The 25,925-nt window shown below is 40.1% G+C and overlaps 2 protein-coding genes and 1 long non-coding RNA gene across 5 annotated transcripts in view; 2 read left to right on the top strand and 1 right to left on the bottom strand.

Moving 5' to 3' along the window:
• Nucleotides 1–11,239, bottom strand: part of NUDCD1 (NudC domain containing 1) — a 35,662-nt gene extending 24,423 nt beyond the window's left edge. Inside the window, exons 1-2 of the mRNA XM_021546568.3 lie at nt 11,073–11,239; nt 1,597–1,751 (exon numbers count right to left, since the gene is read on the bottom strand). Coding sequence (XP_021402243.1) covers nt 1,597–1,751; nt 11,073–11,190 — 273 coding nt within the window. The 5' untranslated portion in view covers nt 11,191–11,239. The remainder of the gene's footprint in view (nt 1–1,596; nt 1,752–11,072) is intronic.
• Nucleotides 11,240–11,397: 158 nt separating this feature from the next.
• On the top strand, nt 11,398–15,941 carry ENY2 (ENY2 transcription and export complex 2 subunit). 3 transcript variants are annotated; one of them, XM_021546572.3, is made up of 5 exons: nt 11,398–11,490; nt 11,928–12,021; nt 13,845–13,915; nt 14,708–14,782; nt 15,710–15,941. In XM_021546572.3, the coding sequence occupies exons 2-5, from the start codon at nt 11,954–11,956 to the stop codon at nt 15,784–15,786; spliced, it is 291 nt and encodes a 96-aa protein (XP_021402247.1). In that variant the 5' UTR covers nt 11,398–11,490; nt 11,928–11,953; the 3' UTR covers nt 15,787–15,941. The 3 variants fall into 3 exon arrangements, with proteins under 3 accessions (XP_021402247.1, XP_021402245.1, XP_021402248.1); XM_021546570.3 differs by having other exon boundaries at nt 11,423–11,545; XM_021546573.3 differs by lacking the exon at nt 11,398–11,490 and adding an exon at nt 11,666–11,708.
• A 4,741-nt stretch (nt 15,942–20,682) lies between these two features.
• Nucleotides 20,683–22,715, top strand: LOC144246075 (uncharacterized). Its single transcript, XR_013339758.1, has 2 exons — nt 20,683–20,811; nt 22,458–22,715. It is a non-coding gene; the product is annotated as an uncharacterized LOC144246075 (long non-coding RNA).
• Nucleotides 22,716–25,925: the final 3,210 nt, after the last annotated feature.

The following is a 25,925-nucleotide window of genomic DNA, read 5'->3' as shown; positions in this document are numbered from 1 at the left end:
CTCCAGCTGCTATATACTGTGAAAAGCAAAGGAATATCTTGCAGCTACAGTTCTCACCCTACCATCCTCTGGAAACCTTTATTTCCTGAAAATCTAAAACTATAGTTGCAGAATTTCTCTTAGTTTAGTCCTGACCTAGTAATTTCTGTCCCCAGAACCTTGCACAGGCTAAGCCACATGCTCTCAAAAACCCACACATAGCCCTGTGTTTTCTTTTGTCTGACAGGGTTACAAGTCAAACTCTGGCAGTATGACAATGTGTACTTTCCTTTCCATACAGTCACTTGTTTCTTAATGCCCAAGCACTACAACTGTATGTGCCAGAAACATGGTGTCCATAGAACCATGTCCTCCCCTCTCTGAAATGAAGTATAGTTTTGTAAAGGAAATAAAAGCATCCATGCATTAAAATTGCTTAAAAGAAATACAGTTTGATTACTTAGGACCACCAGTATAAAAGCAGAAATTTCAGACTTAGTCTAGCTTGCTTACAATATTTTAACTTCCCTCACAGCCACCAACATCTTTTTACCTCCAACAAATGATGTCTAGATTAAGCATTTCTAATTCTAACATACATACAATAACTGGGTTTTCAAGCTAACAAACAAATATCAAGTAATGTCAGGGAGAAAGAGAAAAGCAACTAGAAAAAAAACATCTTCCCTATCCTTCAGCTTGTCATGTCCATCTTGCCCAGAATGGAAACAGATGTAACACTATGTACAAGCCTAAAAGAAAAGAGCTAAGGTGATGTGTTCAGCAGTGATAGCCATAGGCTGTGGACTCAATCAAGGTTTGTCAGCAATACACACTGTGAGAAAGAACAGGATGTGGCTGGAGACAGGAGCCACACAGAGGTAGGACATCACTTTTCTGGGATAAATGTCCTTGTTCTGGCTCCTAGAGATAAGCACAGCACTGTACAGCAAGCATGCAGGAACAATGTGGAGAAGTGGATGTGGACAGGGACTGCAGGAAGAAGGTAATATCACCAGAGACCCCCTAAGCCCTCCAACCTATTTCCAGAAGGGACTGAAAGAAAAAACTTTACATGATAACTAACCTGTATAGAAAGTGGCTCGCCTATTTTCCAAGTGTAGAAAATAACCCATAAGCAGGTACCCCACGACCAAGCCCAGGCAGCACCTCCTGGACCCTGAACATCCCATCAGCCCACTGCTCTGTGCTTGTAGTAAGGGGTCAGGGACTAACATTTCAATTTCCATACCAAATGTGAAACTCACTACAAAACTCTGTAAGCTTTTGTGAACTCTCTGGCTTTCGTTATTCCTTTTGGCCATAAGCATCTTCCACTCCTGAGTGCTGCTGTCTCCTTAAGCAGCGGACAGGGCTATTGCAACACAGACTGTAGCAACACTAATGCAATAGTATTAACACAAGGAAGTCAGAAACTTCACTTAAAATATTTTTATTCTTCCTGGTGAAATGCATTTTTATTGAAATATCTTCCACTTATCTTCCTGACAATAGCTTCCCCCAATTTCTGCATTTTGATCTTACTTGCAATATTTTGTATCTCATCTGCTCCCATATTTTCCAATTCAGTGGTTTAAAAACAGATTTTTTTCTTACCAGAGTCACTGATAGGTTCATAACCCTTCCAAACTGATCAACATAGTAGACATTATCCTGGTACCAGGAATCAAGGTGAAGATAATTATACATGCCAAAAGCACGCATGTGGTCAAGGGTATATTGATCATCACGAAGCTGCACTTCTGCTACAGCTGGAGGGAAGAGAAAAAGACTATTTTAACAATTATTTATTTACAACTTAGTAATTTACAATTCAAACTAATAATTTAAAAAGAATTCTTCCATTTTCATTTCATAGTTTTGCTTTATTTGAAGAAAAATACATTATGTATACGTAGTTTAAAATTTCACCATAAACTTGGAAAGCAAGTCATCCACCCTGAAAGCCAATGCAGTAATTTGCTTTGATTATCTCATTACCATTTACAGCGGCCTATTGTGGTGGGTTTGCCCTGGCTGGATGCCAGATGTCAACTAAAGCTACTCTATCACTTCCCTCCTTAGCTGGACAGGGGAGAGAAAACATGAGGCTCATGAGGAGGATGAGCACAAGGGGAGATCACTCACGTATTACTGTCACAGGCAAAACAGACTCAATCTGGGGAAATTACTTTAATTTACTGCTAATCAGACTAGGGTAATGAGAAATAAAAACAGATCTTAAAACACATTCCCTTCCCAACCCTCCCTTCTTCCCAGGCTCAACTTCACTCCCACTGGTCACTCCTTCCTCCCCTCTCCAGTGGCACAGGAGATAGGGAATGGAGGTTGAGGTCAGTTCACACCTCTCTGCTTCTCCTTCCTCCTCGTTCTCTTCTCCTGCTCCAGCATGGAGTCCTTGCCACAGGAGACAACCCTTCACAAACATCTCTAAAGTGAGTTGTTTCCACAGGCTGCATTCTTCACAAACTGCTCTAGAGTGGCTCCCTTCCACAGGTCACAGTCCTTCAGGAAAGACTACACCAGCATGGGTACCCAGTGGGGTCACAAGTCCTGCCACCAAATCTGCTGCAGTGTGGACTCCTCTCCCCATGAGATCACAGGTCCTACTGGAGCCTGCTCCAGCATGGATTTTCCATGCCATCACAGCCTCAGTCAGACGCATCCACGTGCTCCAGCCATGGGGTCCTCCACAAGCTGCAGGCAGATCTCTGCTCTGCTGTGGGCCTGCATGGGCTGCAGGGGAACAACCTGTCTCACCGTGGTCTTCACCACAGGCTGAGGGGACTCTGCTCTGGCACCCAGAGCACCTCCTTCCACTTCTGCGTCACTGACCATGGTGCCTGCAGAGTGGTTTCTCTCACACATCCTCACTCCTCTCTCTGGCTGCAGTTCTTGTGCAGCAACTTTCTATACTTTTCCAAGTACTTTTCCATGCTACCACCATGGCTGATGGGCTCCACCCTGGCCAGCGTCGAGTCCATCTCAGAGCCGGCTGGGATTGGCTCTGTCAGACGTGGGGGAAGCTTCTAGCAGCTTCTCCCAGAAGCCATCCCTTGTAGCCCCTCAGTACCAAAACCTTGCCATGCAAACCCAGTACCGCCACCCTGTCTCTCACCAGCATGTGTTGAGGTCCAATTTATCAATAACCCTCACAGGATGAAACACACCTCTACACTCATGCAACAACAATGTCAAACCTACTTTGTATTACAGTAAGGGAAAAAAAGTCTGCTCTATAGTTACTCTAGCAAAACAGCAGCCAAAAGAAATATTACATAAAACCACATGGATTTAATGGTCTTAAATTCTGAACTACTCTACTAACACTTGCAAGGCAAAAGATTAAAACTGTACAAAGCAGACTTAGTTCACAGTAATTACAAAAAAAAAAAAACAAAAAAAACCCAAAAGCACAAAACAAAGTAGCACCCTGAGGTTCAAATTTCTAGAATGTCCAAGATAAAATCAAAATTTCAGACTAAGTTTTTCTAACTGAAAAAGGCTGCGAAGAATGGCTGTTCACTAGAATACTACCTTCTTCAAGGCAAGAAGCATGCTACCTACAGTAATTCACTTGAGCAAGATTTTTCTGAACAGAAGACATCTACACAACTACCAGTAATCACAACTGGATTATCTGCCAAAGACTAACCAGGATTTTATTTAGATTACATGCAGCTTTTTTCCTCCTATTCCATATCTATACAGAGATGAAGCAGCTGTAGTCCAAACATCTCAAAATACATTAGCAGAGGTCTAGTCTATTGTTCTGTAAATAATCTAAGATAGACCAGAACTCCATTTCATTCTCCAATACAGTCAATCCAGGATTCTTAGCTTTCCTGCAGGAAACTTACCTTGAACTTCACACAAGAAAAATCCTATAGAAAGTTACACTAAACTCTGTCAGTCCATGATGATTAGTGCTCAAGCCCAGAGCATGGGGAAAGCACTTCAGGCTAATCCTGCTCATAGAAGCAGTTCACAGTTATTGTAGCTCCTAATCTTTCAACTTCTACTTTTTTCCCTTTTCTGCACAGAAACAGAGCAAATCTACTTCCAGTATTTCACTTCCAGCCCACCCCCTAACAGGGACCATTCACAACTCTCTGCAGCAGCATTCAGACTTCTTACTTTTCTTTAGCATCTACTTAAACCCTACTGCAGCACAAGTAGTTTACTGTGGCAGAACACCAATTCCTGCGAAGAGCAGCTCATTTGGCAGTGCCATCAGTGCCATTGGACAGCTATCACAAACTCACCAACCAGACCATCCCTATACGGTTCTGAACAGGCCCCATTAGAGACACTGGCTATTAACATAGCAGTGGCTTTAGGAAACTATGCAAGATTATACTGCCTGATTAATAAAAAAATCCAATCATACTATACAAAATGCTTGCAAAATGCCAGCATAATTAGCAATTAGTCTCCTAATCACTGTTGATATTTGCAAAACATCAGTTTTAATTCCACCCAGATCAGATCAAATCATTATTCATATTCACCACACAGGAGGGATTTCCGTACCTCTGCAATTAATAAATTACTGTTCCACAAGCTATGGCCCGTCAAAACAAGCTAGAATATCAACAAAGGATTGAGAAGAAAATACACCTGCCTTAATAGCAGGGACTGCTATTCATTCCAACTCCTACTTTAATTAGAATATTTTACTCTAAATTACACTGTAAAAAAAGAAGAATATATTGCGAAAATGCGTTTTAAAGCTGTTTGTGTAACTGAGCTTTATCACAGAGATATCTTCCCCAACACAACAAGAAATGATATGAATGTTTGTAAACAATTAAAGACCAAACCAAATATAATCTAGGATATTTCTTTTCAGTGAAACCAAGTACATATCGTCTACTTCCTGTATAGCTGATCCTATGAAATTAGAATATACATGTAAAAACATGTAAAGATTTTTTAGCACAAAACCCTTCAAATGGTAAGGCTTCCTTTCTCCACTTCTCCCTCCCCATTCCCCTAGTTATGTTACTCCTGTCAGAACTGTAACTAAACAGTCTTGATACTACAAACTAGATGATTCCTGAAGTAAATGTACAATTTTTCATGAAGATTATTGGAACAATAACTTATTGATTAGCAGATTGTAAGGTGATAAACTTTATAAAATCTGGAAGAATATGAGCCCTCTGTCCTTGAGTTTTCTAGACTGTAGTTCTGATAAGCCCTGAATAATAAAGGGGGTCAGGAATAGGAAATCCAAATCCCTTGTATTATTGCAACATGTAATTAATTCCACATAAACAGAAGTCAGAAACTATATAAAACATAGGTGATTTTAAACTAGGAAATCTGACAAATGTGTCCTGTCTTGTCACCAAACCCTTCAAATGAGGTAGCCAACTGCTTTCAGAACGTATCATACACATGTGTAGCTCTGCCAAGATGAAGCAATTAAAGAACCTATTCCATTTTCCATTAATTGAAACCCATACTGTGACCGAGTAAAATCTGTACACAACTACAATTTGCTATCACATACCATGTACTTAACACAGTTTATAGAAAATTCTACACTAGGGTGAAATTCATTCCTTCCTTTCTACAGCCTTCAAGATTCAAGGTTTCTTGATGGTCCTTCAAAAGAACGAGAAAACCAATAGAGCTGAGTGCAAAAAAGTAAAGGAGAAAAGAGAAAAGATATGGAGACTTTTAATAAAGTAAATTCAGAGAAAGGTAAGTTAATATAAATGGAAAAGAAGAAATACTTTGATCAGATCATCACCTTATTCAATCTCACAGTTACACAGTTTTATGAGTTGTAATTTGGTTGCTCTATCAGGATTTTTTTCTGATTTGTTGTTGTTTGGTTTGGGTTTGTTTTAGGGTTTGTATTAAGGTTTTAAATTTTTTTCCTGTGTTTTTGGTTTGGTTTTTTCTTTTGTTTTTTTTTTTAATGTGATTGCTAAGAGTCAGACTAATGGCACCAGTCTCAATGGGTTCACTAGTCTGTTTGGGTTCAATTAAGAAGCAGCAGTCAATGCCAGCTATTTAACAGAACATGGTCTCTTTCAAATTTCTGATAAACACACCTGCACCGTGATAACCCAGCAACATTGATTCATACACTGCTATTCATACCAGAAAAGAAAGTAAGTATACAGAATGTATAAACTAAATCTCAGCTTTAATGTTATTTCCCAACAACCCTAGTTGCATGGGATATTTTGGACCAGTATAAAGAAAACTATGCTATTTTCTAGAAATGTATTTATCTCTACTAGTTCCATGCTTTAAAAGAATAATTGGACTCAAATTAGTTTAAACATAAAGCTTTGCACTCACAATTCTTTACTTAAATGCAAAAGCACTAATAACAAAGCAATTCATGAGAACCAACAGAAGTAACCTATCCCTAACCTGTTACTATAAGATCCCTAGCTAGATCTTATTATAATTACTAGTCTGCAATGTAAAAAAAAAAAAACAAACAAAAATTCTTCTCTGAATAAAGAGCACCTTCAAGGAACCTATACTTTAAATGAATAGAGAGGTCTTACATCTGCCACCAAACACTATGAAGCAGAACTGGGATGAAAAAAAAGAAACGTGGAGAAAAAAAGGATGAAGAACAACCAAACAGACCCTCCATTTTTAGATGTTTTCCTGAATACAGCAAAGCAACTTTACAAAACTGCAAAACGTGCAAAGTAATTATACCACCATATTTTGTGGCATCAAATATATGCTTGTATGCCATGCTTTATTTTGCACTGCCACCCAGTGGAAGCAATTTTGTATTGCAGACACACTGGTCTATTAGTGGAAGAGATAATTTATTTTCTAGTATCAGCATTCAAAGATCCTTCTAACCCTGCATTAACGCCTTTTCTTTTAGTTATAAAAACAATGTTTTTATGTACCTTCATTGTTAAAGGCAGCATCTCGTTGTTGTTGAGTAAATATGTGCCTGAGACCTAAACTTCTATGAATTACAGCTGCAAATGTGTCAAAAAGCTCACCATTTCCTACTATTTCCCATACATTACTTTAAACACTCTTTTTAATATTTAATTTTTCAAATGCAAATGTAAAATGCAAATGAAAATCTCTGTAAATGTTTGAAACATACCAGTGCCTTTTGCTCCATGAAAAGTCACAAATATGTTTTCCATGTAGCACTACTAATGGGCAACTTTTCACTGAAGCAGGCCTTCTAAGCAGCATGAATTACAACCTATTTCAAAAAAGGGGACAAAACTGACAAATGCACTTTGTGATCAAAGGAACATATTCTCCCTATATGCTACTGGCCTACATCAGCAGCTCAATCTCTGAGCCAATGCTTACTCTGCCTTCCAGCTGAAGCGATACTGAAAAGCATCTACTACTACATTAGAGGTACAGTGGTCCTGCCAAACAGACAAGATAGAGAGGAAGGGGATCAGGGATATCCACATCTGAATAAATTCCAAGACTCTTGAAAGGAAAAGGAATTATGAGGCATCTAACCAGTAAACAGCAAAGGCCTCGATCCTTTAAAAATGTTGTGCAACTTGGACATGTTCCTTGCTGGAGAAAAGCATTTGTCCCACAATCTCTGCTTTGGACTCTGCTGAGCTCGGATTAGAGCAGAAGAGATAACCATTTGTACCTCCTAAATGTTCAGTGACCTAAAAAATAAGGCTTTCCAAAACTCAATGCAAACGAAACATTTGAAAATAAGGTATGGAAGTAATCTTTAAAAGGTAAGGAGAAAGACAAAATTTACAGTGAAGAGCTAGGAATTAAAAGCATAATACAGGACTCATTACTAGTTGAAATATATTACCAGGAAGAGAGATGAGAAAACAAGTGACAGTTTAGCATTAACTAGGTCAGAATGGGATGGAATAAGGAAGAAATAAAAGAAAAACATGCAAATCATAGTATTCAAATGAGAAGGGAAGGTATCTTACTTCCCCCAATCTTCTTCACTGAGACCATACATTTTAAGAAATTTACTACAGAATCACCTTCTATCACAGATCTAATAAATAAATTGTTTCTTAAAATGTATTTCTTTGTCAGCTGCACATCTGACCACAGCAAATTCCTGACAACCACAGTCAACCAGCTGAAGGCATATTAGAACTAAACACTAAGCTTTTCATGATGGTCAGAAAATGAAGCTCACTGTAGTCCTCAGGAACATGACATACACCACATGCTGCTATCCACCTGCTCCAGAGGCTGAAGACTGCGTCAATTCCACAGGATAGTTTTTTGGTCATTTTATTTAACAGCTAGCAGTGAAATTCATGAAAATAGATAAATATAAAAAGAAAGATAGAAGTATTAAGATTGATACGCCCAAGTCCACTATGCAAGTTTGTAATAACTTCAACTTCAAATACTTCAACTACAGCTGAATTAAAACTCACTTCTACTTAAGAACAAGCACTTATTTATTTTTATTGTTATGTATTCCAAGTACTCTAAAACTCACATTATTCCTCTTCTCCCTGCCACCAAATTTGGGATGCCACACAGGCAGAACTACAAATCTCAGGTCATTTGAGACAAACACTCATTCAATCTTTTTCCGTAAAACAAACAAACAAAAAATGTCATTCTGTTTTGGTCACTTTCTTTTGTTCAGTGAATGACACCAGCATTTGTCGAAACTCTGCTTTGCTCTGTGTAGGTTTGTGGAAAACCCAGATTTCCAAAATGAATAAACATGTGCAGATGAGAGCAACCATTAACCAAAAGCTAATAGAAACAGGAGAGCGAGAACGGTAAGTTGACTTCCTACTCCATGCCGTGAGAGGCTTTAAATACATCAAGACTGCACTACACCTAGAAGTACAGTAAAGTCCATAAAGTAAACTTAGTTTTAAATGCTTGCACATGTAAGTCTGGAGTGTTATATAAAGTAGCTTAAAAAATGCCTTTTGAACAGTTTTATTTTAGTTTTCCAATTGAAAAGAGATAGTGGGGAAATAAAGGATGGGATAATTGGCTTATGAACTTTATGAGCCTTTTTATATTAATCTTCCAGATTCTACTGTGTTATTTCTTGCAAACAGTTGTGAATAAAATCAGAAATACTTGTACTGACAGTGTTCCTAAACATTTGACTTTTTTTTAGCTATTGCACTCAGTCCCACTTTGAGGAAATTAAATGAAATTCTTCACACAGTGGCAAATATTTAGTTAATAATCCAAAAACTACCAACTATCATGTTCTAGAAGCTTTGAATCTGCACACAAGTGTGCTGGAAAGCAGAAGTTCTTGGCCTTCCCACACAATACTGGTCTCTTCTCCCACACAGTATTTTGAAAAAGCCACAGCCTACACATCCACTACCGCCCACAGTCTCTACAACTCAACCCATTACTCCTGCACAACACAAAAATCAAATTTTGGAAGGATACCCTAAATCTAACATATGTATAGACCACTGGCACTAGGAAATACAAAAGTCAGGTACAGAACACCTCTGCACTGTGAGTTAACTGCCTTGAAGGACACAAAAGAAAACCAGAAAGGAGAAAGAGACAGCTGTATTGCCGAAGAGCAAGCTGCAATCAAAACACCTGGAACACAGATATAAGGCCTGATACATTTCCTGTTACTAATTCCAAAACACAAGAACAACAATGAAAGCTTACCATTCTTTAGAAGACCAGTATCTATATCTATATATGCACACACAGAACAGGAAGTATAAGTTAGCATTAGTGACTCTGTAGCACAGTTCAGTAAGTTTGACAGAAACAAGTCAAGGTCTTGTGCTGTGGATAGTGGGAAAAGAAAAGAACACAGTCACACTTATCAATCCTCTATAAAATATCTGTACAGACAAGAACCGAGTAGATCCATCTCTCCATTAGCAACTCCATTGTTCATGTATTTTCATGAAGATTTGTAACCCTCACCTATTTAGAACAGGTGCAACTGACTATCCAAGAACCACAACGGTTGCTTGACCATAGGCAGAACAGCAAATAAGAGACAAACTCAGGGAGTGCACCAATGCTACACTGCTGCTATCTGACACAACTGCAGCACACTCACCTGCGTTTTGGCTGTCTTTTGAAAGCTGACCATTACAGCAGTCTTACAGTAAAAATATGACTCTTGTTAAATTTTCCAGTCCTACCATATATGCACTCACAGTCTCATTCACTTAACCGTCAATATGAAATTTATCTAAAAACTTCCTACTGCTGACAACTCAGCATGGCAAACATACCTTTCTGATCTACTACAAATACAATATGTTCTACACAAAACTAAAGTAGCTTGTAATAGGTCATTCTGTAGACAGGTATATTATTTTGTAAATATATAGATATAGATTAGTCCACACAAATTGTGTCTCAGCTTTACAAAGAAAACCAAACTAATTTATCCACCTTGCAAAAAGACCTGAATTTCTCAAATCAGTAAATGCAGATTGCTGAGATATTTCAGGGCATGGCTAAGACTGTAGGCACATACCCAACAGGACTTTATGCTAATGTACTCCTCAGTGAATTAGCCTGTTAATGGACCAGCATCTCAAATACTAATGATGCTTGGCAGAGAAAGCAGGGCATGGGATGCATGGCATGAAGATCCACCTCTGAACTCTGGGCAGAGTAAGAAAGAAAACCAGCTAATTTGCTGAAGTTTGTACAAGACGTGAATTTCATACGGATTTCTCTAAAACGCATGTGCTCCGTCACGCTCCGCTGTGAACTACCTCAGCCGGTCATCTGGCCTCACCTCGCCTGTACACGCAAGAGCAGATTTAGGACAGGTTTCCGTACTCGTTTAGGAGCTAAGCGCAGCAGGAGCAGGCTCAGGCAGAGGGGTGACAAGGCAGACCCCTCGGTGCACCGCGGAGCCGCCAGGCGGGGGGGCCGCCGGCCGGCCCGGGCCAGCCGCAGCAATTACACCGGGGAGAGCCGGCACGGAGCGCTCGGGCTCCGGCTGCTGCGGGCCGGGCTGCCCCAGCTCGGGGCCTCCTGCACCTCGGGCCGCCGCAGGGAGCGCGGCGGGATCCGTCCCCCGCGCTGCCCGAGGATGCCCACGGGATCAGCCCCGCGCCGCGCCCTCTCCTCACCCGCGTCCAGCCCCAGCTGGTAGCAGGCCAGCGGCTCCAGCGACAGCTTGTACCCCTCGAACTTGGGGTCCAGCAGCAGGCGCTTGGCCTGCAGCGAGCAGTGGGCGGCGCCCGCCATCCCGCGGCCCCGGGACAACTCCGCGGGCCCGCGGGGAACGCGGCGGGGAACGCGGCGGGGAACGCGGAGCACCACGGGAGGAGGGCGCGCGGGAGCCCGGCCGCCGGAGTGCATGCTGGGAGCCGTAGTCCGGGCCAGGAGGCGGCCGCACGCCCGGGGCGCGCCGGGAGCTGTAGTCGTCGAGCCCGGACTGCATTTCCCGGCGGCACCCGCGCCCAGGAGGGCTGAGGGTGGTGGCGCGCGGCGCGTCCTGCCGGCGGCTCCGCCTCTGCTGCACGGACCGGCGGCGCTGCGGCGGGGGTGAGCCGGGAGCCGGGAGCCAGCCGGGAGCTGGGAGCCAACCGGGAGCCGGGAGGTGAACCGGGAGCCGGGAGCGAAACGGGCCGAGCCTCCCCCGCGCCGCTCCTCAGTCCGCGGCGCCGCTGGGCGGGCCGAGCGCCGGGACTGCCGGGCGGGAGGGCCGGGCTGCGGAGAGGGTGGGCCGTGCCCGCGGCGGCCCGGTGAGCTGCCGGGGCCCGGTGAGCTGCCGGGGCCCGGTGAGCTGCCGGGGCTCGGGCAGCCGGGTGGGTGCCGTGCCGAGCTCACCCCTGAGCCGGTCACACGCCGGTGCTCCGGTCATTAGCCGCGGGGATGTGTCAGTGGACAGAACACTCATGTCATTCATTCTGTTCTGGTCACTTTTTTTTGTTCAGTGAATGACATCAGCCTTTGTCGAAACTCTGCTTTGCTCTGTGTAGGTTTGTGGAAAACCCAGATTTCCAAAATGAATAAAGATGCGCAGATGAGAGCAACCATTAACCAAAAGCTAATAGAAACAGGAGAGCGAGAACGGTAAGTTGACTTCCTACTCCATGCCGTGAGAGGCTTTAAATACATCAGACTGCACTATACCTAGAAGTACCGTAAACTCCATAAAGTAAACTTAGTTTTAAATTCTTTAAATGCTTGCACATGGAAGTCTGGAGTGTCATATAAAGTAATTTAAAAAATGCCTTTTGAACAGTTTTATTTTAGTTTTCCAATTGAAAAGAGATAGTGAGGAAATAAGGATGGGATAATTGGCTTATGAACTCTCAAGCTTTCTCTTACACAGGTATTTTGTGTTGGAATCCCCTAGATTCATGTCAGAATCATCATTTCATTCAATTTGCTGCAGTTAAATCTTGTTGTTTCCTGACAAAGAGAAGGAAACAAAGCTTTACTTTTTTCTTTTAAGTTTTACTTGTATTTCTAGCTTTTCTCTTGTTATGTAAAGCAATATGTTGTGGAATACAGAATGTATAAAGCAGCACTTGTGCAAGTCATTGTAGAGATCCCAATCAAGGCAAACAAGTAAATTGTATAATTTGTTTGGCCCATTGTTGTCTCTTCAGTCTATTTTTATTTACATTTCACTAGAGTGTTTATGACACTCATTGCTTCACTGTGCTTGCAACGCCATGCACCAAAAGTTCTGTTTCCTTCATTTTTAAAGGCCTGTATGAGAATAAATTTTTTCCTGGGTCATGGCATAGCCTTGTGCCTGGTGTAACCTTTTGTAGCCTGACCTGGTGTCTGTGCTCTACATCTTTCCTGCTTGTGACCATCCCCTTGAAGATTGCACAGAACTAGAGAAAAGCAAGCAATTTCTTGAAATGGTATTGAGATCTATTTTATGCTAATATAAGAATAGTAAGGGTTTTATCAGGACATCAAAAGTTGTCTTATAAGCAGACTGTATCAGAGCTGTACCATGATCAGAGGCAGAGCTTGGATTTCTTGAACTGAAAAATATCCACAGACAGCAAATTTTACCTGTATTTTTACTCTGCTTTTTGTCATCAGTTCATCTGCCCTCTACAGAATTCACTGAGTAAAAGGGATTAGACCTACACGGTTCAGTCTCTTGCTACAATCCTTTCATTCATAAACACAGGGTTTTGCTAGAGTTGTTTAGGATAGTACAAGATAAGCAGGCTTCCTAGCTAATGGAGAAAAGGGTAAAAGATATTAAAGTTACTTATCATATCTTACTTTAATTTTCCCTTCTTTTTTTTTAGTACTAATTTTCAATTTTTAGCTAACTTTCAATATTCAATTTTGATATATGAGTAGATGCTTCATTGTAGCAGATTGTTGTGTCTTTTCCATTTATGTCTGAATCCTTGTTGCTTAAACTTACATAGCTAACCATGCTTAGGAAGATTAGGATATAGGATCTTTCATTTTCACCCAGAACAAGGTAATGTGTAACTGCTGAGATAAACCAGCAATTGAGTAGTGCAGAACTCTTCCTGAAAGGTGAGGGAGAAGGTTTTACTTATTTTAAAGACGTGGTATCAGGGGAAATATTCCCAGCTTTGAAAGTTTGCATACATCTGCTACCAGAGTAGACTGAGTCAGGTTGAGTAATTCAAGGGCTTCTCCCTGGCTGCAGCATCAGCATTGCCTGAAGCAGTTCTGTGAGTTAGCTCCAGAGGCACCAAATCCTCATAGTCCAACATGGTAACCTGAAATTGGAACTCATTTGGGTTTGGATTCACCTGCTCTTCAGCCATTTCTGCTGCTGCCTGGAGAGCTCTTGGGTAGTAATTGTAGGCCTGACTTTGAAACTGGAGCATATTTAAGCTCCAGAAATGTTTACTGTTCTAACAAGTTTTGTATTGTTTTAACAGCCTTAAAGAGTTGCTGAGAGCCAAATTAATTGAATGTGGCTGGAAGGATCAGTTGAAGGCACATTGCAAAGGTAACAGTGGTCAATTTATTAATTTCCTTTGTAGTCAACTGAGATTCTGGCCAAATAAAAGTCTCAGATGAAGGTTTTACTGACGGTTTAAACAAGACATGGGCAAGAAAAATGCATCCCTGGTAACTTGACATTTATGCTTTAACATGCCACTGAATTGAAATTCCTTTTCAGCTTTGATTTCTGTATTTTTCAGTAGTGTGAAAGGCACTATAAGTGCCTAAATAGCTGTTTCATACTGATGAAACATACTGATGTGTATTAATGATAGCCTTTATTTTGCTATAGATTTATTCCTCTCTCTCTGATATACTTTTTGACTTGGCTGAAATATGTACAGAAATCTTGTTTAAACCAGTTGGAAGAATAATAAGGATTTACTATCTATGATCTTCCTAAGTGTTTTTCCAGTTGCATCTTTCTTACTGCTGTGTAAATAATGTGTTTTAAGAGATAAGTAAGCCAACTTGTGAACTGCTCCAACACTCCAGTAACAGGCACATCTAGTAATGCTCAGATGAGATAAAACAATTTAATGTTTGTTTTTAAAATATGAGCTGATCAAGATGATCAGCAGTGACAAGTTCCCATCCTTAAACCTATGGTGTGAGTGAAAGACTAAAATTCACTGTTCAATGCAGTAGGTACTGAGCTAGTAACCCATATTTAGGTCCCATGCTACTTTGTATTCTCCCATAACTACGTAGGTAGGTTTTGTTTAATCATCTGCCAGGTTCTGACATTTTATGAATGGATTAAAGGACTCAAAGTATCGGTCTTGGTCTTCCCCAGATGTCATTAAAGAAAAAGGACTAGAGCATGTTACTGTTGATGATTTGGTGGCAGAAATCACTCCCAAAGGCAGAGGTAAGAAAATGCAAAAGTGGATGGAGTAGTACATCAATAAACATGCCTACCTCTATTTAATTAGTATTTTGAAAGCAGCATCATGAGCTTGCCTGTGTTTGATTCAAGGAAAAATGCTAATAGCTTGATATTAATGACAAATAAAATGTTAATAGCTTAATATTAACTACCAATGAAACATGTGAATTTGTATTGTGAAGCAGCCTTTAGATTACTTTTGCAGATTATTTAGTTATGTCTATATTCATTTTTATAATTGACTTAGTGGTCCTGAGTTGTGTATGCAACACAGATGTTTTAAAATTCCAGATATTTTAAGATGGAAAATCAGAACTAACAGTTCAAGTGTAATGGGAATGGGAAGAGTAAAGAACATAGCATACAGATACAAAAAAATGAAATCACTTAAGGAAACTGAAGTCCTCTCTATATTGTTCCTCTAGGCTCTCTAGCAGGGTTTGATGTTAGTGGTAGAAACTTCATTAAGTTCTAAATAAAAATAAGCCTTCAAAATAGCTTGCTGAAGACCCTTACTCAGAGACCAGATTTGAGATTTTTTTTTTTGTCTTAAATTTGTGAAGAAAAAAGTAGGATAATCACACTTGTTCTGGTGATTATATCCTGTTTCCTGTTAAATAATAATTTTTCTCAAACTTTGCAATTTTCTGGACTATGAATAGGCAAAAAAACTGACCAGTAACAACATTGTTCTCAAGAGATCCCAATTGTAGCCTATTTTATATGGGAAAAATATAGATGGGGTAAATGAAAATCAACTTGTTTCAGTTACTTTAGGTATTAACAGGATTGCAAGAACAATAGAATAATAATAATAAACAAAAAGAATAGAAATGGCTGTTGTAAAAGTATGGTTTTAGCATACTTTCTGTCTTTTTTTACTTCTTGCTTTCTTATTTGTGTTTTCAGCTTTGGTACCAGATAGTGTAAAGAAGGAGCTCTTGCAAAGAATAAGAACCTTCCTTGCTCAGCATGCCAGTCTTTAACTTTGACATTCATCTGGGATACAGTTTCCTGCATTACATCAGTCATGTCAGGATTGGAATGCAGTTTACATACTTAAGATGAAAAATCATTAATTTTTCTTTGCACTGCATCAATTTCTTAAAGTTGGTGTTATTTTAATAAAAAATTTTGTGGACTCACGGTTCTAAGGGGGTTCTCTCTCTCGGTGGACTGTAATGTGGTGTCACCTGTTCCAGTTTTTAGTAATCTGTAATTTTATACAACTGTGGAACCTTGCAAAGATTTTCAGAAAAGAAGCACAGTTAACAAGTATGTTGACCAGAAATGCAGAAAGGTGTAAAAAAAAGTGTGGAGAATGGGATATGACATACTGCTGAGCATAGCCTTTCTGATTTTGCCAGAGTAAGCAGGAGAAAGTTAAGACTACATAAAACTGTTGGTGAAATTCCTTTTGTACTTTTCTAGCAAATGAGTTGTTTGAAGTCTTTGACATGGTTTGCAAGTATTTACTCAGCAATTCATAAGAGGTTGAATTCTTTAAGAAAAAATCAGCTGTATAATCCCTCAGCAATTCTTTTCACATTTACTTTGAGTCGCTATTCTAATTCTGAACAACTGCTGTTTTCTAGCTTTGCCCATATTACTCGTATTCTTTGTGTGGATCTTTGGGGCCTTTTGAAACTGAAGTATAGTTCAATAATTTGCCACTCTAAGTCTCCTAACATGATGCAGTTTTAATTCTTGTATCTGGAACTGTAAGATCAGCCAGGTCTATGCATAACTGCAGAAATAAATTTGATGAATAGAGAGGATCAAGAAAGAGGCTTTGAAGTGAGAATGTTTAATTTTTTCCCATCTTTTAGAATTGTCTATAAAGTGGAGTAGAAGCACAAGCATGAGCAAAAACTGAATGAGCAGTCAGATACTGTTGTGACTCAGTGGCCATTTTGAAAAATTACTGACTCAACATAATATGCATACTCCTAATTAGAAGAATACTGTGAAAACTACCACTTAAAAAGCCGTTCCTGTGCCAGTGAGCTGTGTTCCGCCGCTGCTGCGGGCTCCGGCTGAGGCGCCGCTCGGGGCTCCGCGCCCTTGGCACGGGAGGGTGGCGGCGGCTCCCGTTCCCTCCGCCCCGCGCTGCGGCGGAGCTGCGGCGCTCGGGCACAGCGCAGGGAGCGCTCCCCTCGCTGCTCAGCCCGCAGCATCACCTGCGCGGGCCGGGCAGAGCGACAGCGCCAGTGCCAGCCTGAGAGGGCTCCAGCGCCGGCTCACACGGGGAAACAGGTCTGGCAGCAATCTGGCAACAGCCAAAGGTGAAGTCTGGCAGTAGATAGGAGTTGCTATAAACAGGGCAATACCAACATCAACGGGACAAGATGTAACTGGTCACCAACATCTTTTGTCTACAACGAGCAAGTTCCTGCCAAGACTGAAACAATGCTGGAGCCAAGATCGTGGGTCTGCTGCAGATACTCCTCCTGTGCTGTTTTAAATCTACCTTCATGTCAGTTTAAGTGTATTTCCTGTATGTCATTGTCTCTATATTGTTAAATAATGGTGGAGGTCGGAAAGAAGACAATTCTTTAACTTAAAGATCCATCTTGTTTTTTAAAATGTGTTTTTGCATTCAGTATATATCATGGATTAACCCCTGCTGGCAACTCAGCCCCTCACAGCTGCTCACTCAGTCCCCCCAACACCCAGTGGGATGAGGAAGAGAATCGGAAGTGTTAAAGTTAGAAAACACGTGGATTGAAATAAAGACAGTTTAATAGGTAAGGTAAAAGCCATGCACACAAGCATAATGAAACAAGGAATTAATTTACCACTTCCCATTGGCAGTCAGATGCTCAGATACCTTCAGGAAAGCAGGCTCCATCCCATTTAAGTTACCATGAAGACAAATGCGACCATTCCAAATATTCCTCCTTTCCTTCCTCCAGCTTTATGTGCTCACCCCCAGCTGGGGTCAGCTGTCTTGGATGGGTCCCCTCCCCAGTCTTTATGCATCCCCAGTCCCCTCACTGGTGGGGTAGGTCAGAAGGAGAAGAGGCCTTGATGATGTGTAAGCACTGCTTAGCAATAATGAAAACAGCCCTATCTTAGCATATTTTGAGCACAAATTGTAAACAGCCCTGTAATAGCTACTATGAAGAATCTCAGCCAAACCAGCACAGTATGTTAATTCAATGTTTGTAACTTTATTAGCTGTATGTTCTATTTGAATTGCATATATGTAAAATTTTTATGAGTTATTCATTCCAGACTTAATGCTAGTACTTGGGGTACATTGTTTCTTCACACAATCTAGCAGAAAATATGCTACCTGAGCGTGTTTTTCATATGTCAGAGCTGTAAATTAGCATCATTAGTCATACCCTTTTGTTCTTAGAGGTCTTTGCTAATGTTCTTCAGTATTTTGCACATAACTTTAAAGGTCTTTGCTTAATGAATGGCTGCAACATGTCATGGGCAGTCAACTTGCTCCAGAGCTACCGATTGATTTCCTTCACTGTAGTGGGAGAGGGCCAAATTTATGGTATTCATACCCTGAACTGTGGAAGACTTGTCTTATCTCTAAGTATTTGACGTTCCACCTAGAACATGACAGCTGAAGTGTAGTTGCTGTAAGTGCAACGTAGTCCTCTTGCAGTCAGCTCACACTTGGCACAGAATAAAGACTGAACACTGTAAAAATTTTCAGAAAAATTGTGCTGACCAATCTGAAGCTAAAGGCTTGACAACAAACTCTTTCACATGCTGCCAAAAATAAGCTGTAAAGTTCTGCCCAGACTGGTTTAAAATACAAGCGTGTTCAGAGACCAAGAAGGAAGAGGAGAGTGACTGCATTCCAGAGATACACCAGTGGCTCCTGTCTCAGGGTACCACTGGCTGCTCTTTGATGTAAGCAGCCCAAAGCCACTTGTTCCCCACCTGAGTTCTGTTAATCACATCAGGGCAGCCTCCATTAAGTAGCCAGGCAAAGAGCATGTTGGACAACATGTGCAGATCCATGGATTCTCCTGATCAGAGGTATCTTGATGAATCTTCCAAGAATGAAGTTCAATTTGGGGTGATATCAGCAATAAGAGATGGTTTCTTTGTGGCCTCCTATTTTTTTTTAACTGCAGGTTTATTCTCAGATGCATAGGCTGGTTTGTTTTGCAAACTGTTCCCTGCACAGGCTCAGTTTCTACTCATTTGTTTGAGTATTGAAAACAGTAACATTTAGGATTCAGTCAGAGCATTATCCTGCTGAGGTTTTTTTTTCCCCCACTGAAAAATACAATGATTTTTGTTTTTAAAGGTTCCATACTTCCAGCATATACAGGCAGATAGATGCATTAACTAATTTTTCACCAAAATTTCCACATTTTCAATGTCAGGAAATGCACTTAAAACCCCAGAACTAAGCAGCCATGAAGTGAGAATTCAGGATTGATGTGAATTAGCTCAGCTGTGGGAATATATTTCTTTTGGCTAGCCCAGTGCATATACATTCCAGTAGCTGGTTCAGCTTCATTATTTTGTAGACAAGTCTGCAAAAAATAAAGCAGCTTGTAAACAGACATGGAAATAATGGGTTGGATAACAGCTAGAGTAAATTGATATAGCTCTGTATGTGCACTACTACAAATTCTATGTGACAGCAAATTGAATATTTCTCCTGCTGTCAATGGAAGGCCAGTGGAAAAAATTTAGCTCAGCCTATCCCTTAGTCAGGCCCTGAGGGGTCTGAAATTCACAATGAGCTGAAATTTGTTTGATTCTAATTAGTTTGATTCTAATTTCTTTGATAATTATTCTCCCATTAATACTTTTCTATATTGACATAGTCCAGTCAAAAAATGCTAAAAAGCATTGACATCAATAATTTATGCTGGCATGTCAAACTTTTATTCACATCTTAGATAGAATGATTTTGCTATCATAGGTTTTTTCCATTTTTTTTTTTTTTGGGGGGGTACTATTTGTCTTCTTTACTCCCCATTCCTTCTTTTTTCTTGTTTACTGCCATAATATTTCAGTATGTCTCTTTATCACTTGGAGAACAAGTACATCTGAAGTCTTTTTAAATCCAGTAAGATTCCATCAGTGCTATTACAAAATATTTGCTGCTTCTCATTCCTCTTTTGAGGGTCCTTTGAGGTGACAGCTCTGCACTATCTCATCCATGCTATCATCTTATAGAATATGTTTATTGTAGCAATTGTGGGACCTTGAGAGTTTGGCTTTAATTTAGTGATTGGGTTTTCACTGGAGCAATGAAAAATATTGAGTGTTTCTACCTGCTGGGTCTCTTTGGCTTTATTTAAATTTCTAAGTATTTGCAATTGAAATTTGAGTTGTGTTCTACAAGGCTTGTTTTTCTCAGCTATTCATTTTCCAAAAAAGAAACAGCTGTGGCTCCAGAGCCAAATGTGTAATGACTGGAGCTCAAAATGAGGAAAAACAAATTCCTTTCCTCATAAATAATTTATATTTCACCACCTTAATGTAATAAATAGGTTAATTGATATTCTGCTTGGAATAATAAAAAGCCTAATCTCACTTTATATTTCATAGTTACCATGATGCTTTCCATCTGAACAGTATTATTCTCAAAAATGTTTTTTATGTTTAGTTTTTAACTAGTGATTTAATAACAGATCATAAAAAATGCCCCTCTAAGAAGTCCCTGCTAATTTCTGTTTGCTGGAGTCACTAGAAAAGAGGCATCCATTCTGTCAATCACTGATCCTGAGGTAAGATGTAAAGTTGTTGATCAAATCTGTGTTTGGCAGCCTGTGGGTGAACACTGACAAGGGCAGAGCAAACTGGCCTCTTCTGCTGCCTGGCTCTCTTCCACTGTCTGTGTACAAAGTCAGCACAGTGTTGGTTTTTGCAGCCAGTGCTCAGGGCAAAAGCAACACAATCCCCTGGAGAGCAATGACACTGGGAATTGCAGGGGGAAATTCAGCATCTGCTTCCAAGGGTTCTTTGAATACATATGAGCAGAGATGAGCACAACACTGATCCTAGCTTTGTATGCTGCATTGGTGAGTCTGATGCTCCACTTGCAATTTTGAAAGGAAGCAGGGAATTATCAAGGGGTAGCTCTGCTAGCTAAGCTTGAAAAATCTCGCAGTGTTATTCTATTGAAGAGAAAGCTGACACAAAATACGGTTGTGATGTGTCACAATCTTCTCAGGGAGAAAGAAGGAAACAAAGAAAACTTTAAGAGAGAAAGGATTAAAGAATAGATGAAAATAGAAGTCAAAATCCAGATTTAAAAGAACAACTGCTTAATCATTAGAACAAACAGTGAAGAAGTATGGTGGATCCTTCATTTTTCAATGCTTTCCTGAGTACAACATGCCTTTAAGAAAGAACTGCTTTAGTTCAGAGTTAATCCAGCTTTCTGAAAATACAGTACTTGCCTATTTATGCTCCCTGAGGCTGGCAGCAGTTGCTCAGTTTCTTCCAGAAGAAAAAGGAAAGCCAGAATAAACACTTACCACAAAGAGAAATGCTGCTTTAGTTGAACACAAGCACAACTTGTTAGCTCTCAAACAAGGTGTAGCTGGGTGGAATGCATTGTCCTTGGAAGCTACAATGGAAGAGGAAATAAAAGTTAAGCATTACAAAATCTTTAAATTTTTTTTTTTTTTTTTTTGTAACCGGGATTGAAAAATGCTGTCTCTAGCTATCTGTTAACATTTTCAGGCACAATTCACTCTGAGATAAGTTTCTGCCCAAACTCTGGATCAATTTGCTAATCTTTGAGTTGTTTAGCTTATATTTCAAAATATTTGTTGATGCATATTTTGCAGGAGGAGTTTCATGAAATAGTCAATAGCCAGAAGAAGACTGTTCTTCTTTTGCTGAATAAAGACCAAAAAGAGTGTGATCTAAGCCTGGTTGCAGCCTACTGACTGCTGTAATGACAAATATAACTTAAAATGCTTACTCACCATCAGAAAGTGCACAGGAAATCTTGATAATCACAGAATAAGCTGAGTTGGAAGGGATCCACAAGGATCATCAAGTCAAAATCCTAGCCCTCAAAAGGACCATCCCCAAGTATCACACCATGTGTCTGAGAGCATGCTCCAAATTCTTCTTGAACTCTGTCAGTGGTGCTGTGACCACTTCCCTGAGGATCCTGTTCCAGTGCCCAACCACCCTCTGGGTAAAGAACCTTTTCCTGATATCCAGCCTAAACCTCCCCTGACACAGCTTCAGGCCATTCCCTCAGCTCCTGTCACTGGACATCACAGGAAGTGGTCAGAGTCTGCCCATCCTCTTCTCCTCATATGAGGAAGTCATATAATGAATGAAAAAAGGTATTTATTTTACTTCCTCATATCCCTTCTTTGATTGCTCTTTTCTTAAGACTGTTGGTACATGAGGTTACACAGTTATATTCAAAATGAGCTGTTGGTTTTTTTCCCCCACATCAAAACAATGATCTAGTTTCCCAGTCCAAATTTTACAGAGACAGTAATGTTTGTCTGAAGTTGGCATTGTTTTTAGACAAATGTTGGGAACTCAACACTTCCAACATCACTTAGTCTTGGCACACTGGTGTTCAGATAAGAATGCAAGTTGAAGTTTTTGGGCTATAATATAGGTCTTTTTTGCTGAACTGATTTGTTTTAAAATGGGAAGAGTGAGGACTCATTATGAATATTTTTCTATCAAGTTCTTTTCCAGACTCCAGAGTATTCCTGCTTGAAATTAGACCATTTGATCTTGCAAAGGGCATGAATTAAAGGAACTTGAATTTTCTAAATTTGTAGAAATTCCTCTAACAAATGCTGAAATACAAAGAAACAAACAACTTCAAATACCAACCAACCAACCAACCAACCAATAACCAAAAACAGCTCTTGGAAGAAAATCCTTTGCTTTCCTAAATGCTTTTTCCAATAAAATTTCATAATGTTTTGTTTCCATGCTATACCCTGTCTCCTGTTTTCTTGCAAATAATACATTTGCAGGCATGCACACACAAACACATCCATGTAAATAAATATTTTTATAAAGCAACATGCTAGATACTCCAGTATTTAGAGGATTTTAATTTAAATGCTACCATGGTGCTTTGGATGCAGTTTCTGAAAACTTCAGCTTAATGCATTTTTTTCCTTATAAGAACAAAAGGCAGGCTGTGTAAGTCAAGAAAGATTACTTAATGGCTACATATGACATGATGGAAGGAAGATTTTCTGTTCAGTAATGAAGTGATAAATTATCTGTATAAAAAGAGGTCCCATTATCCTCTCCTGAATTTTTAGTTGAGAAATAGGAGTAATATTGCAGGGACAAAGAAAACTGGATTTTGGTACCACTCCTACCATCTATGCTGCATATTAACTCATCATATTAAATACAGAAACATCTTAGCAGATGTTTCTGTAGGAGCTGATGCTGTCAGCAGAGAGGAGAACCCAAGATAATCTCTTGAGGAAATTACTCAGCACTAGGCTAAAAATCACACATTCCTTATCGCCTGAGTTCTTACAACACTGAAAAAACCAGTCTGTTTCAACCTGGGGTAGGTATTCCTCTAGGCTGACTGGGGATTCTGCCTGTAAAAGGTCCTGTCAGCTGGCCAGGCTCCAGTGTGAACATCAGTGCCTCAGAGAGAGATGCTTAAAGGAGAGAGAACCCTGAAACATTCTCAGCGGTGCAATGAAACTGCCCAGTCCAGCAGAAGACCAGACCTACACAGCTGGTTGAGCTCAGGGAGACGTAGGCAGTCACTGCTACTCTTTGGTCTCTTTTGGCCACTGCTTCCAAAAAAAGCTGCTTGCAATGTGCTCCATTTCAAAGTTACAATTATTATTTTTATACATTATATGCTTGCTAAAAGTCAGTTGAATTTTCTTATAAAGGCCTCTAACCAAGATCACTGGTCTGGAATTTTCCTCTACAAGGTATATCAAGTCTGAGTGGGAATAAGGGAAGGAATTTAAGACATGCCAGCAGAGGCAGAAGAGTACAGTTTCAGCCAGGAAGACCTTTAGAGAATAAAATGGGCTTTTGTGACTACTTGGCTACTTACTTGGGTCATATTTTCACACTGGCTAGGATACATATTTGTCTAAACTTAGGCAAATTATTGGACAATACTTAGATATTACCCAAAATATGTATTCAGCAACACTACAAAGGAATGAAAAATGCATTGAACAATGGAACTGCCTCTTCTCATCTGAAGTCTCAAGACATTTTAATTATTAAATTTTTAGCAGCAGCGTATAATACTACTTCTAAAATTAACAATAAAAATCTGCCATTTTTTTCTGTGGTTAGAAAATTATAATCTGAGGTTAGAAAACTCTTACCAGAATCGAACACTTATTGAAGGTTTAATTTATTCTGTAAACGTAAAACTGAGTGTAGTTGAGGAAAATCTTAGCTAAATTGTAGCTTTAATAAACCACTTGAGAGAGCAAACAAACAAATGAAGCAAACATCCCATAGGAGGGAGAATTCATATAGAAAAATAGACTGTATCACTTTTAGAAATGGAATGAGTTTATTAAGTAGACATTAATATATCAGGATAATGGAACTATCAAACGTTGAAGTGATTGAAATTGCCATAGATGTAAAAGAAGTGACATTAGCACACTTGCAAATTGTCAAATAATGAGATTTAACATGTTTAAGTCTTAATACCTGTAAAAGATAGTTCTCTAACAAACTTTATTAGTTTACTGTAGCAGTACTGCATTCAATATGGCAATGAAATACCCAAGATTACAGGAGCTCTCTTTAGGAAAATTAAATGAGACAAAGGAATCCAAGTTTAAAACTTTAGAGCTGGGGGTTAATGACATTTTTGAACAATGAAGTACTTATCTCTGTGAACACTGCTTTTAGAAATTAAGATACTTTAATATTATTACTATTTTTGAGACTGCATAATTATGTTTTTAGGGAAGACTTATTTTCCATTAGTGGTCAGACAATTTCCAGCCTTTTTTCATTAATGCACCAGCCATACACAGGTCGGTTGTGCACTTAGGTGGATAGTGTAGGTGAGCCTTTCTGTCAGTTTTTATATTAAGTGTATATGTTTATATGCATGTTACCTTCTCACTGTGGCATATTCCTTACTGAATATATAAATTGCAATGCCAAAATCTGAATGTGTTCTCAAAAGAAATGTAACTGGGTATCTCCACAACCTGACCTTACCCAGTGTGTCACACTTGCAGTTTTGCTTTTCTGTGTGAACGCAGATGAAGATTCCAGTTTCTGCTTTAGACAGAAAGTTATACTGAAACCATTTGTGTAGCAAATTTTGAAATTAAAGTTTTGAAATTAAAATGAGCACTGCATATGGATTTCTCTCATTGAAGGTGGGTTCTGCAGGCATAAGGGTGTCAATCCCCACCTCAACAAGATCATAGGAATGCTGCCCGTAAGCTTGGCTACAACCATGCCCTGACTTGCTATGGACTCTACTGATCTTGGACCAGTGCAGACTCACTGGCTTGTCCTCAGATCTGCCTCATCACCAGAAACCTGCCTGGTAGTCTGGACTCTGAGCTGCCCCCAGATCACCCTGCTCGTGTCCTGGCTGGAAGGGTACTTGCCCTATGGTCAGCTGTATCATGTTTGGCTCCTTGTCCCTTTGGGGCCTGCTTCCTGATGAAGAGCTGTGGAACACGATGTCTGTTAGGACATGGGAAAAGAGAAATTAAGGAACTCTATCTGATACTAGTACCTCCTCACAAGAGCCATCACTCTTCATCCATCTTCTCACTGCCCTGATACACACAGGGAACACAGCAGCTGAGTAAATCCAGTGGCAGAACACGAAGTCTTTATTGGAAACTATTTAAAGACCACAGAGTCGAGTTGAACGGAATGCCGTGTTAGTGCTGCTCTAGAACTAACCGGATTTCCATGGGAGAAAGAGACAAACACCCCCTTTACCTCACCTACCGAGTGTAGCACAACTGGGGGTTTACACAGAGCTCTGGAATGCCTTAGCATTAACCTTAAAATCTCTTACCAGACATTAAAAGGGACATGAAGTTGGTGAACAAACCGGGACACTGGGGCAGCACCTGTCACAAGCAACTTCAAACAATGTTTGTTTTTCAGTCACATCCAAATGTACAGCTCAGCATTCCATCGGCCACAGAGGAAC

The sequence above is a fragment of the Lonchura striata genome, chromosome 1, assembly GCF_046129695.1.
Source record: "Lonchura striata isolate bLonStr1 chromosome 1, bLonStr1.mat, whole genome shotgun sequence".
NCBI lineage: Eukaryota > Metazoa > Chordata > Aves > Passeriformes > Estrildidae > Lonchura > Lonchura striata.
Note: the sequence above shows the minus strand (reverse complement) of the source record. Positions and strands in the feature narration are given on the sequence as shown.

Coding starts and splice junctions, on each gene's coding strand:
- ENY2 (XM_021546572.3), top strand. CDS start 11,954: ATGAATAAAGATGCGCAGATGAGAGCAACCATTAACCAAAAGCTAATA. Junction 13,916..14,707: donor GTTGAAGGCACATTGCAAAG/GTAACAGTGGTC, acceptor GGTCTTCCCCAG/ATGTCATTAAAGAAAAAGGA. Junction 14,783..15,709: donor AATCACTCCCAAAGGCAGAG/GTAAGAAAATGC, acceptor TTGTGTTTTCAG/CTTTGGTACCAGATAGTGTA.